Genomic DNA, 15167 nt, shown 5'->3' with positions numbered 1-15167 from the left:
CTTTAACCTGGCCATCACAGCTGAGTTAAAAAAGTCCGGCGGTTCTGCACCTGTCTGGGCAAGATGGTGGGGTGGGTACTGTGCTGTGGTGGGTAGTAGAGTAGTGGGGGTGCCAGCACCTGCCCCAGGGGTCTCTCCCTTGGTGCCTCCTTCCGGAGTTCCACCCAGCCTCAGGCCTGGCCATCGGGGCCGCATCTGGGGCACTGGGCACTGTCTGCCTCATGTCTTAACAGGGAATCCACCTGCACAGCACCCGTGAGCACAACATCCCTTGATGAACGACAGATTCCTGCTGACAATTCAACGCAGAAAGAATTTCAGGCTCTACTTTATATGGAGCTTAAGGCTGCCTCCACTGACAGGCAGGAGGAGCTGGGTTTCATTTCCAATTAGACCCAGGGACTGATGGCATCCTGTGGAATTTCTCCCCTATCCTGGGTTCTGCCGTAAGGTCTTGTTGACACCAGTTTATTTCTTACACTAAGCCCAGCAGGCAGCTAATGTCCTTGAATCTGCTTGATATGGGACCTGTGTGCCCTTGGGTTGGCCACAAGGGGACATCTGCGACGAGAGGGACTACTGAGGCCAGAAATTTTGTTCTTCTGGGAGCAGGGAAGATCAAATTGTGCAGCAAAGAAAACTAAGTTTGCCGGTACATTAATTGCTGGAACTTTCATGCAGGCAGGTATCTTCACAGGGGTAACTTATCTGTAGCAAATTCCAGGTCAAATTTCCAGGCTTTTCCAAGTAGGTAGCACCTGGCCCATTTCTGCATCAAATGGAATTAAGGGCTGAAAACACATTACTTGAGCCTCTCCACCTAATGACTGACTCCCCCAGAGCCTGGACAGCGAGGCCTGGGCACGTGGGCACACGCTCAAATCCTGCGCTGACACTTAGCATGAGACTTGGGGGACTGAATAACTGCCCAGGACTTGAGCAAGGGGACTTGGGCAGGCGGATTCCTCCCCTCCACCAGCCACACCCCCTTCCACCTCCCTCTCCAGGACAGCCCTGTAGCCCATCCTGGACAAAGGAGGAAGAACCTCCTAGCAAGCCCTCAAGGTAATGCTGATGAAGTGATCCCATCCACACAGTGTTTGCCTTCCAACTCACATCCTATTACATACCCGGGCTGACTCAAGATAATTACCAATGTGAAGCTCTTTAAAAAAGAAATCACATGAACTATTTAGAGATGGATACTCTGTTCTTATCTCTTCATATGCCCGAGACCCTGCCTGGCCACCTTTCTGAATCTAGAGGCCTGTCTGTCAGGCTTTGGCCATAAGCTCAACTATACAATGTTATCTAAGTTTCTCTTGGGAGAGGATAGAGGGGCAAGCTAGGAGACCCATTTGAATGGTCTACTGAGAGTTGGCTGAAGTAGGTAACAGAAGAGTCACAGAATGAGCACCACAGACTCTGCCTGGCAACCCCAAAGCCTGTAGTTCCACATTCATCACCATGTTCACGCTGAGTGTGATGGAGGCCAACTCTAACTCCACTGGCCTTGGCTAAAGTTGTACTGCCTACAGGGCAATGATGAATGAGGGTGGCTTTGTGCAGAGCTGATGTGAAACTGGACAAGTGCAGGCCACAGGCCACAGCTGGGGAGGAAGGCAAGTAGTGGGACTCAGTGTGACAGGCGACAGGAGCACAGCCTTTGTGCAAAATCCCACCCAGTGAGCAGCCTAGCTTGCCTCAGTGATTCCTAAAAAGGATAAAGCACAGCTTGGAAATCCCGGAAAAACAAAACCAGACCAAACCACTGGGGACGGTTCACTTCCCCACCCCACCCCTCTCGTGTCCACCTCAGGGAAGGCCAAACCATCACACATGCTCCAAAACACAGAAGCCATCCTTTATTCCACGTCTTCTTAGAAAGCACTGTTTTTACATTTATTCTGATTTAAACCAAGAAGATATTCACAGTGGTCGAAACTGCTCAGAACAGCTTTCAAGGAGAAAACACTCAATGATTTGTGAAGTACATGTAACCGCAAAGAACAAATCCCTGGGAAAGCTTAAAAAATGACAGTCATAGTTGCAGGAAAATGAAGGATTTTGAAGACAACACCTCTTACTCAAGAGCTTCCAGGGAAGGGGTGTGCTAAGGCCTCATATCACCCCAAATAAGTCTGAACATGCCCCAGAGAACGTAAACCCCAAGCAGGGCAGGAGACATTCCTTCTTCTGGCTCAGCTCAGCCTCTTACAGAACCACATGACTCTGTTATGACAAGGTCCTCCTCGGGCATTTTTAAACCATCCTTCCCTCCCTATAGTACCAGGAGGTGTAGTTTCCAGCCTCTGTCTTTCCAGAAAGTTTTTTTTTTTTAACTTTCAAATACTTGTGGGAAATAGAAGGGACATCATCAGAGACTCTTATGCCTGATTACCTCAGATTCTAAATTTTACAAGACAGTGTCTCCACTCAGATCGCCAAAGTACTGGCTAACTGCCTTACTTTAAGGCTTCTAAGAATTCACAAGGAAACTAGCCAGGTGGAGAAGGAACTACATCAAATGTGCAGAGTACCTTTTTTCTTACAGAATTCTTTTTTTTACTTAAAAACAGTATCAACTTCAGAAGCAAACAGGAATACAAAAAAACCAAACCAAAAGAAATAAAAAAAGCCCCACAAATCCATTACATATTTTATTCATACAGTAAAAATTCTTATCCTGTGCATTTGCAAAAAGAAAATAAAATCTTGGGAAAAATCTAAATGTTGGACATTTAAATCAAAATAATTCTGCAGAATTGGTCCAAGAGGTTCTAAGGGAGAACTTCAACTGGTGTTTGTTGGAGCAATATCTAGAAACTTGTGACTTTCTGGAATTATAGAAGTATCCACGCGGCTCCACAGGCTGAAGGGGCAGATGCAAAGTGCTCAGTAGGCTGCTGGCATCTCAGCTATCCATTTACATGAAAGGACCGCCTTAAAACCCCAGAGGAGCTCAGGCTTCCTATCGCAAGGTGGCACATCCAGGGCAGGGGACAAGGGTCCTGAGTGGGAGGCTGGGGGGATGAGGAATCGCCTTTCCATCTGCATGGTTGAAACCAGCCTCTGGGAAACAGAAGGACCAAGACATGAGCATGTTGTCGGCTGATGGCTTTAGCAGCCACATAATCCTTCCTTTGATGTCCAGGGTCAGGGCAATCCTGGGCCCTCCAGGCTTAGGAATGGATGTATGAAAAAGAATCTCTCTGTGATCTTTCCTGCAAAGGAAATAGCAATAAAATTTATTACCCAGTCACAACGGAGGAATTCTTGTAAAAGATCTCAGCAAGCAAGTACCTTTGTGTCCTTCCTTCCCCACTGTGGAGGGAACTTTCAGCCAGGATCACTTCTCACCTCCATGGACAATGGGGCTGAAGGATGCACCATTTCATGCACTCTGCCCGCATGTGAGTAAGAAACTGCATGGGCTGTGATTTAGGCTTCATTTACGAGACAAATACTAGAAAGACATTGCACTTTTGACCTGCATTCATCTGACTGACTTCAAAAAGCCTAAAACTCTGCAAAGTGAAAGACAGGTACTGTCCACATTACCAGGAAGGGGGAAACCCCACACCCTAGCCATAAACAGGCCCGGCTTTCAAGAGTGAAAGTGTACTCCTTTTGTGTCAATACAGTGGTCTGATTCTGCAAACACCCCATGCAACAACCACACACAAATACAAACACCACTGGAGTTGGATCAGTCGTTCTTGGTGGAGCAGCCTCGTGAACCTCTGGGCACATACAGGCAGGAAGTCTTTTTGCTCTAGGGCTCGACTCCTGTTCCTGCTGAACTGAGCCAGTGTGTGAAATGAGAACTGATATCAGCTCAGTAGGCACCGGAGGACGGGTCCAATCGACAGGCTGGAGAAGTAACGCCGCAGCTGGACGCTTCACTCGGCATCATCCACGAGGGGCTGCAGGAAGCACAGAGACCTGGACTACAAATATAAGAGAGAGTTCACCATGCTCGTGCAGATACAATGCGGAATTTCCCCTGAAAGCACCCAGCCTGGCCCACATGCAACAAAACCATTGACACAGTTTTCACGGACTTCCGTGATGCATCTGGTCTCTTAGTTCTTGGGAAGGATAATTTCTGCAAATTTGACACATCTGGCCTTTTGGATAGATGACTAATTAGTGGGTGCATATTTCCATGGACAAACTGAAGGAGTTTCGGTGTAGTCCTTGTATTCTTGACAGGAGGAAGTGCATCCTTTGGGCTGAGCTGGTCTGTTGTCCTCCAGAAACACGCTCTGCCCTGGGCCTGATTACTCGCAAGTGGCCATCCCGCCAGCGACAGTGTCTGCCCAGGAGCTCCAACTTAACTGTCCCCATCTCACCTTCTCTTCAGGTGCAGAACTTAGCCACTGTGAACAAGGCGGAAACCAATCACTGTTCACCAATCAGCTAAGCTCTGCACCTCGTCAGAGAGGTCATCGGCCGGGGCATAATTAAAGGGCGGAGTGAACATCTTCCACAGTTGTTGGCTTCTCTTGGATCCAAAGCAGAGCTACAAGATGCGTTTGTTCTCCCAAATGGGTACAGAGAGTGACTATGGTTTCTGGAGGAGCAGCCAAGGTCATGGTTGCGTGGTAATCCCTGGCAATGTGATTTTAATCTTAAGTCACAAATCAGCATGCCAGGAACCCAAGCAGCCAGAGCACTGGAGAGCAGGCTGGGCCTGCCCGCTCGCATCGGCGCCGCCACGCTCCCACAGACCCACGAAGACAGCACGTCCCCTGCGCCCATCCTATCCCCAGACAGATCTTGTTTTTGTTTACTGTTCATTTACTTGGTGTCCCTAGAAGTGTCATTTTTTAAATCAAAAGGACTCAGACGACCATAAAAAATGCCAGAGCAACTTGGCAAAGTGGAACGAAAACTGCGTCCGGCCAGCCGTGTCACAAGATTAGCAAGGGAGGCTGCCCCCATCCCCACAACACTAGCACCGACCCAAGATGGCCGGGGCATCTTTGGGACCTCCTCTCAGGTTGGGAGGGATTAATGACTGCTGGGAAGGGCACCCCAGGAGGCAGCCCTATGGTAGCTCCTCACTGAGGACATGGGGGACAAAATGTCTGTGGTCCCTACATTCACCAAAAGGCAGAGAAAGAAGGGAGGCTTCAGAGGGGAAGCGAGAAAAGGGCAGACTTTGTAACCAGGAATGTTTCTTCGCCTGCTTGGGATGAAAAAAAAAAAAAGCCAGAATGAAGAATGGTGAGGGCTGTGCAAACACTGTGGTCCTGCAGAATTTGGGGCAAAGGGAACGATCAAAGGAATGATTTGCCTTACTGTAGTTTCATAGCCTTTAGGAAAGACAAACACTCTGCAAAATTAAAAAAAGCTAAAGAGAAACATGTGTTTTACTGATTACTCTATGAGGATGGCAGCACGATAACCATGCAACTGTTTCTGTTCTTCAAGTTGTCCCATCTTTGCCCACTATCTGAAATGGCTTTGATGTGGGTGATTTTTCTGCTTAAGCCTATTTGACAATAAGAGGGAAAACCACTGCAATCACTGCTACTAGCGCCTTTACCTGGCAGACATGGGTCCTTACCGTTCTGGAAGAATAGAGCGTACTTTAAAAAAACACTTATTTTCTTCAGTGTTAGGCATTCTTTCATATAACTAAGACACTTAAACATGTTAGAGAGGAATCACTTTTATAAGTGCAAAACATTAAAAGCATACTAAATGTCCACAATGGGTTACGAACAGCAACACAAAATATTAAACATCCATTAAGACCTATATTTATAGCAAGTCTATACAGCAAAATGAAAAATGTTTGGGATTTGATGCAAAGTAAAAAAAAATAAAAAAGTAAACAAAATTACACATATTCTATCAAATCATGTGAATCCCTGAAGGAAAATCAAGAGAACACAGAAATGAAACTGGTTGCTTAAGAAAAAAGACACATAATCCCACAGTTCTACTTATAAAATTTACATACCATTGCTACATTATTTTTATAATACTGAAATCCACATTTAAAAACTAACTGTTAGGAAGTAGTCAATCTAACAGGTTAATATCATGCACAATTAATGGAGGAAGCTATTAGTTCAGAAATTCCACTCCAACGTGAGTGAGCTGGGGTAAAATAACGATCCAGAAAAATGAGGCTAGAAAAATAAGACATGCTGTCAAGATATACTGTGTCATCCAGCAAACACATCCAGGTACATGCTGGCTGGGGAGGATCTCACAACAGCCTTGTCTCCCATTCTCATGCAAGCCAGGAGAATAGTAGCTCAGGATTCAGGGTCACACAGCAGACCTACTTAAGATGGTCTCCCTTAGTTTTTGGTCCTATGCACAACAGAACACTGTCAACAAGAGTTGCTGTGCTTCAGACTGCACAGCTTTCATCTCCCTAGGTCTCATACATTGCCAGGAGACACCTGGGGTGGGGACAGAGGGCTGATCCCAAGGGACCTTGCCTCACTGTTTGCCTTATTAATTTCTTTGGCTTTTAAAAGGAGTATCTGGTTAGATATTCAAGAATAAACAAGGGAGAAAGGCAAGGCAGAGAATCACCTCTTTAGAACAACATCTCGGCCACCACCTTGGCTGAGGCTCCGTCCATCTTCCCCTTGGTTAGCTCAAAGCAGGTGCGAGCGAGCTGCTGCTGCCTGGCGTCCTCACTCACCATCAGCTCCCCATAGAGGTAGATGCCCATGGCCTGGTGAAGCAACGCAAGGTCCAGAGAACATAAGAAAAGGAAATCCTGTTCATGCACATGTGCACGCACATGGCTTGTGCTTGTTTCACATAAACTTGCTGGCTTAGAAATTACAAACACCCTAGAGAAAAGACGGTGGGCAGAGTAGCTGTACTTCTGGAATCTGCCATTTTCAATCCTGTTCTCTCTTGTTCTCAGCAGAACTTTGAGGAATTCTTAGCTATCGATCATGTCAATTCAATTTGGTGACATAACTGATCAGAGGGATGGGTGAGCACTTCCACAGTGAGGACTGTGTCAGGTTGTCCTGGAGAGAAACAAAGAGGTTCCCAGAAAAAGCAAGATGGAAAAACCTCATGGCTGGAAGACACACAGACAACTCCAGGTGCATGTTACAGAGATTCAGGACGGCTCCCCAGAAAAGTGAATCCCTGGGAGTATTGCTATGAGTCAGTTCAGGAAATCCATAACCTTCCAAGGAGATGGAAGAGACCCACCACCTGTATAGGAGAATCATCACTTGCTCCCGGGAAAGATACCTCTTACTCCAACATAGTCTGTGAGTTTTCCTTCTAACTACCCAGACCACAAGCAGACACTGGCTTTTCTGTTTCGAAAACAATGCTGCAAAGATTCACATCTGCATTTTTCCTATGTTTTTAAAACAGCCAATTATGTCCAGGAGCACCAATGCACCTCCTTTGGTTCTGCCTTGTCTCTTATTCTAGGCTTAGTTATGCCCAGATTACATTCTACTGGAGCAAATTAAAAGAAGGATCTCACAAGATCAACCTTGACAGTTAGGGGTCCAAAACATCTTCCCGGCAAAGCTGAAAAATGTTAATCCTTATTTGGCAAAGTTCAGAACAGACTTTAAGGATGCAGTTTCTCTCACATTTTGTACTTCTTATACAGCGCCCCCATCCCCTACCCCTCTGTTTTTTTCAAATACCTCCTGCTCCACTGTGCAAATGTGACATTTCTTCTAGTACAGAGTCATGCACTATTCTTTGTGGGAATAATGAGCCCTCACTTGCTGGCTGCCCCAATGCTCAGAAACTATCAAAAGTCCTTTTGTTTGCCCCACCCCCACTGCCACCCCCAACTAGAAACTGGTTCCTTTCCATCAGCCCCACAGCATGGTGGGAGGTTCACGGGGGCCATCAGCAGGATGAAGCAGAAGGGGCTGGGCTCCCGGGAAGGCACCCACCTCCCCTGGTAGATGGTGAGGGAAGTTCCCACTGGAAGGACATGGGGCTCAGGACTTACATGTACAGGCAGACTGCTCTAGCCAACTGTGCTCTCCCTTCTAACCTTCACACTTACTATAAATTAGGGTTTGATCTGTGCCACAGTCTGTACCCAAAAGAACCTGAGATTTCATGACGGAAGTGGGCGACATTCAGGGAAAACCAACACAGCTTTTAAGGTACATAACTGAGTGATTTAAACGGTCACCAAGAGGGGGTAAAAATGTGCTAGAAAAGTGTGTTGGGTAGGATCCTGGTGACTCCTTAAAAATCCTTGGAAAATATGTTAATACTGGTTAGGGAAGAGACTGCTAAGTGTATGGAATCCCATCCACTGAAAAGCTTACCTGATCCTCCTGAAGGAATTTCTCCACAGTCCTGTAGGCTTCTCTGTACTTGTGCTTCACAATGAGTTCACACCACCGATGGCGAACCTGAAGAAAACAAAACCAAGAGGACCACCCGGTCAGAAGCAAACTGATATGCCTCCTTATCTGAATGATGCTGAAGATGATAAAGTGCTTTTTGTATTACAAAACGTCACTCCCCAAGGGTAGCACCATTGTGAGTTTAAAATTTCTTTCCAGCTTAACCATTTTTTTTTTTTAAGCACATGGTCCAGGAATGGAACCCGGGTCTCCCGTGTGGAAAGTGAGCATTCTACTACCGAACCACCCGTGCACCCATACCTTCTTTTTTAAAGAAAGGAGCCACCTTACTCATTAGGACTGTTAATCAACTTGGGGGTGGGGAGGGGAGTACGTGTTTCATTGAAGTGTTTTGGGTTTTCAAACACAATGTTGCAAGATAACAGACAAATGCAAAACTTAACAGGAAAATTAAATGTGAAGTCCTGAGCAGGCTGCTAGATGCCCTCATGGTAGTAGGCTGTCACTGAGATTTGCTTTTAAAACTATGACTATTTAATTTTCTGCCATAACTAATTTGGTGCGATGCTATTGATTATAACAAGAGAATCAAAGCAGGAAGACACTGCTCTTGATGTTCCTGAGAGTAGGTAAAGGACCACTTCCACGAGTTTCACACTTCTAACCACGGGATGGGGCCCACAAAACCAGAACCACTTTGTGTGGGTAGAAGGACCCCAGCTTGACATGTGGGGTGACTGTGTGTTGGTAAAGTGAAGTTAAAATAAGAGAAGTTAAGGATGGGTTACGGTGGCTCAGGAGGCAGGGTCCTCACTTGCCATGCCACCGACCCAGGTTTGATTCCCAGTGCCTGCCCATGCAAAAAAAATTAAATAGGGTGGGCCATGGTGGCTCAGCAGGCAGAGTTCTCACCTGCCATGCTGGAGACCCAGGTTTGATTCCCAGTGCCTGCCCATGCAAAAAATAATTAATTAATTAATTAATAAAAAATAAGAGAAGTTAAATTTGGAAGACTTTTTTTTTTAACTTAAAGATACACGTAACTAAAGGTTTACCAGCAGGAGTTTGCCAGGAAACCCAAATCTACTGACAATACAGAACTGCTGATTGTGGTGCTGCCTGATGACGGGGGAGCCATGTACCGCAGCTGCACGGGGTGTTTCCTGCAGCGAAAGGGCCACCGGGAGGTGCTTTCTTTATGAATTTGTTTTCAGAATCCCATCTTGTGCCATTCTTCACCGCATCAAAAGTCCTTTCAATTACAGTCAGTGAACAGTCTACCATTTTATATTCCAATATTGGTTCTACATCAGGCATAAATGGAATTATGTGCATTAAAAAAAAGATTCCCCTACATTACAACTTTTTTTTATTGCCTTTTGAAAGAAGATGACTCATCATGGGGATCCATCTGTGGCAATAGTAAAATATAAGCAATTTTGACTTTTGATGGGGTGGGCGGGGGGAGGACTCTAAATGACATGATTCTCTACTGCCCTGGTGGGATCTCCTTTTAACCTATTACAAATAGATTCACACATACAAACAATTAGGAATGAAGGGAAGAAACAAATCTTTTGGAAAGAATTTGCCCCCAGACTCAGAGGTATTGAGGAGTTCTGGTTGCTCTGTGTTTGGTGCCGAGGCAGGTGGCACTGGGAACTCTTAAGGATAGGATGCAACGTTCATGGAGGAATTCAGAGGGACACGTAAATGAACAAAAGGGAAGCAGGTCGTATCTGAGAAATCCTTCCACCTTCAACCCAATGGTTCTTTCCAACACAACCAAAAGAAGTTAACACCAGATGGTAAAAAGGAAAGAACGGCACCTAAAATACTCTGGGGAGGAAACAATGAGCAGAGCTCTGTGAAGCTAGCTCACCATATACACCAGAATGCAGGGAAGCTGCGAGAACCTCGGGGTTCCCAGTTCCCCATGTTCCAGTACAAGCAGCCGCCATGACTAGCTCGCTCCCAACTCACAGTAATCTTAAGCAGCCCCAGGCCCACAGCAGTGGAACCTGAGCACCAGCAGATGCACCCCCTGTGGGTGGTCTTGTGAAAAACGGGGCCAGGAGAATGGTATGGGTGAACCATGGGGCTGGTCCAGTCTGGAGAGCAGGGACTGCTGTGCCACCCACTCTGTAGCCCTGAGCCATCTCCGAGCCTCACTTCTTCCAACTGCAAAGTGGGACCGAAGCTCAGAGCCGGGGGCCAGGAGTACGTGGCTGCAGTGTTCTAACAGGGGTATTCCTGTGGAGTGGTAAGACCAGGCCTCTGACAACCCATGGTTCTTTGTCATTCCAAAGCTCATGGATGCTTCCTATTTTTTAGATTTGATTTGGAGACTGGAGGTTTGGTCGCTCATTTCCTCTTCTCCTGTCTCTGAGTACGATAAGCCTAGAGGCAGACGGGGCAGCCGGCTGTAGCACTCCACCACTGTGCGGGAAGGCCCGGGAGACGGGCTGAGTGAAAGAGGCTTTTTCACAACAAATATGAAGTCAGCATTTCCACTTCTCTTACTGTTAAACATAGCTTATTGTTGCAATTAATAAGAGATCCAGTCTTCTGACCCCTGAAGCTAACAGGGCATCCAGGAAGTACAGACTCCCACCCCTTCCCATAAGAGCAAAAAATACAAGCAAGTCTTTTCATTATAAAGAGCTAAAAAGCATTTCAATATTTCAACGACAGGATATTTCCAAGACATCACAAAGATTGAGAATACAGGCGGTGAGCCTACCAGATATTTCTTGCTCGTGTGCATGCTTTTTTACTTCTCTTCATATTTCTCTGAAAGACAGAGAAAAATTTTTATTTTTGTATCCCCTAAACTCTCATAAATTGCATGGACACTCGTCACCACACAGAACAGGGATCTTTCTAGAAAACTGGCAGCAAAGCAAAATTTGTCTTAATTTCTTCCAGCAGCATTTCCAAAGGGGGCACTGATGGAATACCACTGAGAAATCTCAATAATCCTTGAAAGAGGCTATAACACATTTGTATCAAGTTCCTTCCTCAATTTATAATGCTGGGAAAGTAAAACTCTATATGCCTGGGAGCTGGAGCCACAGAGAATTTGGAAGTGAGTCTATAAGAAGTTGTCCATTCTACACATCCACTCTCTACTTTAAAAATTAATTAATTAATCAGACATGGTGGTCAACTTTAGTCTTCTTTAATTTCCTCAGTCAGACAAGATGAGCAGCGGCCTTCAGTGGGCACCAGTGAGGCCCAAATGCCCGTGCCCGCCCTGCCCTAGGAGGGTGCTGGGAAGGGGGGCTCCCTGGGGGGTGGGGGGAGGTGCTCAGGTCCTGACAGGACAGCTGTCCCCCTGGGGGCCTAGGGACGGCTCTGTTCTTCCCAAGCGCAGGTAACTTTCCTTGGTCCGTTCTTGGCACCCGGCTCTCTCCTGGGGCCTAGCGGGATGCTGAAGGAGCTCCTAGAGAAGCACGAGGCATTCTGCCCTGGGTTCATGACTGCCTTCCCAGCTCCGCTCCCCCATTCCATGGACAGGGGCGGGGGGACTGGCTGGTTGTCCTGAGGGCACCAAAGGAGCCACGGCGAGGGATGGAAGCCCAGGCCTCACTGGGAACCCATGCTCCCTCCACCCCAGGGGAGAGCAGACCCGCCCTGGCCCCTCCACCCAGGGGAGCCAGAGAGGACCAGACACAGACCCCCTCCTGCAGTGCAGGGCGGCTGGATCCACATTTTAAACCAGACTCTGGGACGAGCTGGGGCATCTGATCTAGAGGGTGCTCAGGGCTTGGCTCTCCTGAGCAGAAGGAGGTTAGACAAAGCGCAGCTGAGAGCAGAGACCTCTATTCAGGCCCCATCAAATTGAGACTGATCAATAAACTAATGCACATAAAAACAAAAATCTACTCTTCTAAGAAACATTTCCTATCTCATGCTAGGATTTTTTTGGTAGAATACTAACATAAAAGACTGTAAAAAGCCTTCTCCCATCCCAGCCCCAGAGTCTCAGTCCTCACTCAGTACCCCTTGCACAGGTCTATGTCTTATACACACACTTTATATACGAAAAAGATATCCTTCCTTCCCTTTTATGGTGGAGAGCAGCGTGGCTAGCACTAATATGTACCCTGGCTTTTTCTTCAAGTTAACTATCTTGACTAACCATTTCCATCAACACATAAAGAGATTTATCATTCTTTGTAGTAAAAGTTGCAGGGAGCTCTGCTGTGCCCTAACTTAAGCAGACCCTGGGTGACGGACATCAGTTCACAGTGGTAAAGACGGAAAACCTTTGTCCACATGCCAGTGCACACGTGTGAGAGTATCTGTGTGCTAAATTTTTGGATGTGGACAGTCCAGGTTAAACAGAATGAGAGTTTCATTTATTTAGACAGATAAAGCCAAAATGCTCTCCACAGGGATTGTGGTAATTTACACTTCTGCAAGCAACATATGGCGGTCCCCGCCATAGCACTGGAATATCAAGTGTTTGGCAAGTGGAAAGAGGCACCTGTGGAGCAGGTCTTTGAATGAACAGAGTTTCAGGAAAGGACTGCAGACCAAAGTAGAGGCAGGCTGAGGGGCAGCCAGGGAAGGGGAGGCACAGGTTGCAGGGTGCTCTCCCCCCACCCCCGCCCCCCCGCCCACCACTCCCAGGGGCAGGAGAGAGCAAGTTTCCTACCTTCCCACCCCCACTGCCTGGACAAGCCTCCCACAGGTTAATCCACCAGACGCTACAGGACCAGGTAGCTCAGGTGACAGAGTCCTGCCAGGGGAGCTGAAACATTCCATTACCAGAGAGGATTAGCATCTTTTCCCTATGTGTACAATCTTTTTCAGGAACTGACTGTTCATATCCTTTCACTTTTCCCTCCCTATTGATTATTTTTTTCTAGTTAATTTGTTGGACCTTTTATGAATTGGCTCTTGTCTTTGGTCAAATTGCAAATTATATCCCCCAGTTTGTCAAACTGTTTTTTACTTTGTTCATGCAGTTTTACTGTGCAAAACGTTTTGCATGGTATGTACTAAATTTTTTTTCCCCTATGTCTTCTTGGTTCTGTTCATTTAATGTTTCGTGTGTGTGTATATATCTATATACACACACACATATACAAATACATATATACAAAACATGTATATATGTATATATACAAAACATGTACATATACATGTGTGTGTAATGTTTCATGTGTGTATATATACACGTGTTTTACTGTGCAAAACGTTTTTCATGGTACGTACTACATTTTTTTCCCCGTTTTCTTGGTTCTGTTCATTTAGTTTTAATGTTTCGTGTGTGTGTGTATATATATATGTATATATACACACATGCGTGTGTAATGTTTTGTGTGTGCATATATATACATGTGTGTGTAATGTTTCCTGTGCATGTATACATACACAAATTTATGTCAAAACTGATCAAACTGTACACTTCATATATTCATATTTATTATACTTCAATTTCTCAATAGAATTGAAAAAATTTAATGACTTCTCAAACTGTGACAAAAATTTGTAAAGCCACTTTAAACTCATGCTAGGGATCCCCTGCAAGGCTGGAGCAGGCAGACATTTAACCCTGAATTCCATCAGCAGTGTCAGGAACAGACAGAGAAGTAAGGAGCCAGGAAGAGAGTGGGGAGAAAAGGGACGGGAAGCATGAGAGGAAAGTGGGCTGGTAGGAAATGAATGAGCAAGTAGAAGGGATTAAGAAAAAAAAAAAGGCACTTCAGAAGCAAGAATACCAAGAGCGCCCAAGGATGGTCGAGTGGCTGTGTCTCCACTTCACAAAGGTGTCTCATCTAGAACCGCCTCACATACTTCCTTTACCAAGAACTTGCTTCTTTCGACGTGCCCAGGGCCTGCTGGAGTCACGGTCCTCCTACCAGCCAGGGCCACGGGAGCTGTGGGATGAGGGAGGACCTGCGTGCGATGACAGCTAATGAAGACATGTCAAGCATTTAGTTCAGTGCCTGGCACATACCACTGATGGGTGATGAAGAAGAAAGAGCATTTGGGTCTCTGGTTCTTCTTATAACATCACAATGAAATGGAGTCTTGCACAATCTAAAGGTGTACACACTTTAATATTTCAGTCCAATGAAAATTAGTCTGAAAATCTGCTTTTCACCACTGAAGAAAGCAGTTTGTCTTCAAAAAGTTAGACATGGAATTGCCATCTAACTGACCCCCAGCAATTCTACCCAGGTCTATATCCAAAAAAAAAATTGAAAGCAGGAATTCAAAGAAATATTTGTACACTGATGTTCACAGCAACATTGTTCACAACCGCCAAAAGGTGGAAGCAACCCAACTGTCCATCAATAGATGAATGGCTAAACAAAATGTGGGATTCCATAAAATGGAATATGATTCAGCTGTAAAAAGCAAATGAAGTCCTGACAGATGCAACAACATGGATAAACCTTGAGAATATTATGCTAAGTGAAACAAGTCAGATACAAAAGAACAAATGTTGCAGGACTGCACATATATGAAATATCTAGAATAAGTACATATACAGAGAAAAAGATGAGAAGTTACCAGGAAGGGGAAGGCAGAATGGTGAATTATGACTTAATAGGTATGGAATTTCTGTTTGAGGTGACAGGAAAGTCCTATAACGGATGTGGTAATAGCAGCAGAACACTGTCACTGGCATTGATTAATGCCACTGAACTGTAATGTTTAAAAATGGTTAGAATAAATTATAGATGTTACCTCAGTAAAAAATAAATTTCAAAAAATCTGCTTTGCAAGTTTTCTGCTTGAGCAGCACTCAGTATATTGTGGTAGAGCTGAAGTGAAAAATGACGTTGGGTGGTACACTCATTT

The 15167-nt window shown here is 45.6% G+C and overlaps 1 protein-coding gene across 41 annotated transcripts in view; it reads right to left on the bottom strand.

Moving 5' to 3' along the window:
- AOPEP (aminopeptidase O (putative)) overlaps positions 1-15167 on the bottom strand; it is a 489538-nt gene that overhangs the window by 65173 nt on the left and 409198 nt on the right. For 16 of the 41 annotated variants that reach the window (XR_013170613.1, XR_013170612.1, XR_013170606.1 and 13 more), the window contains exon 17: positions 8304-8390. Coding sequence is in view for 14 of the 41 variants with exons in the window: in XM_077148681.1 (XP_077004796.1) it covers positions 8304-8390 (87 nt within the window). In the remaining 27 variants the exon portion in view is untranslated. The other 25 variants (XR_013170600.1, XR_013170595.1, XR_013170599.1 and 22 more) reach the window with 11 other exon arrangements.

This window comes from Tamandua tetradactyla, chromosome 2, assembly GCF_023851605.1.
Source record: "Tamandua tetradactyla isolate mTamTet1 chromosome 2, mTamTet1.pri, whole genome shotgun sequence".
Taxonomy (NCBI): domain Eukaryota; kingdom Metazoa; phylum Chordata; class Mammalia; order Pilosa; family Myrmecophagidae; genus Tamandua; species Tamandua tetradactyla.
The sequence above is the reverse complement of the archived record's forward strand: the minus strand, read 5'-3'. Positions and strand labels throughout refer to the sequence as shown.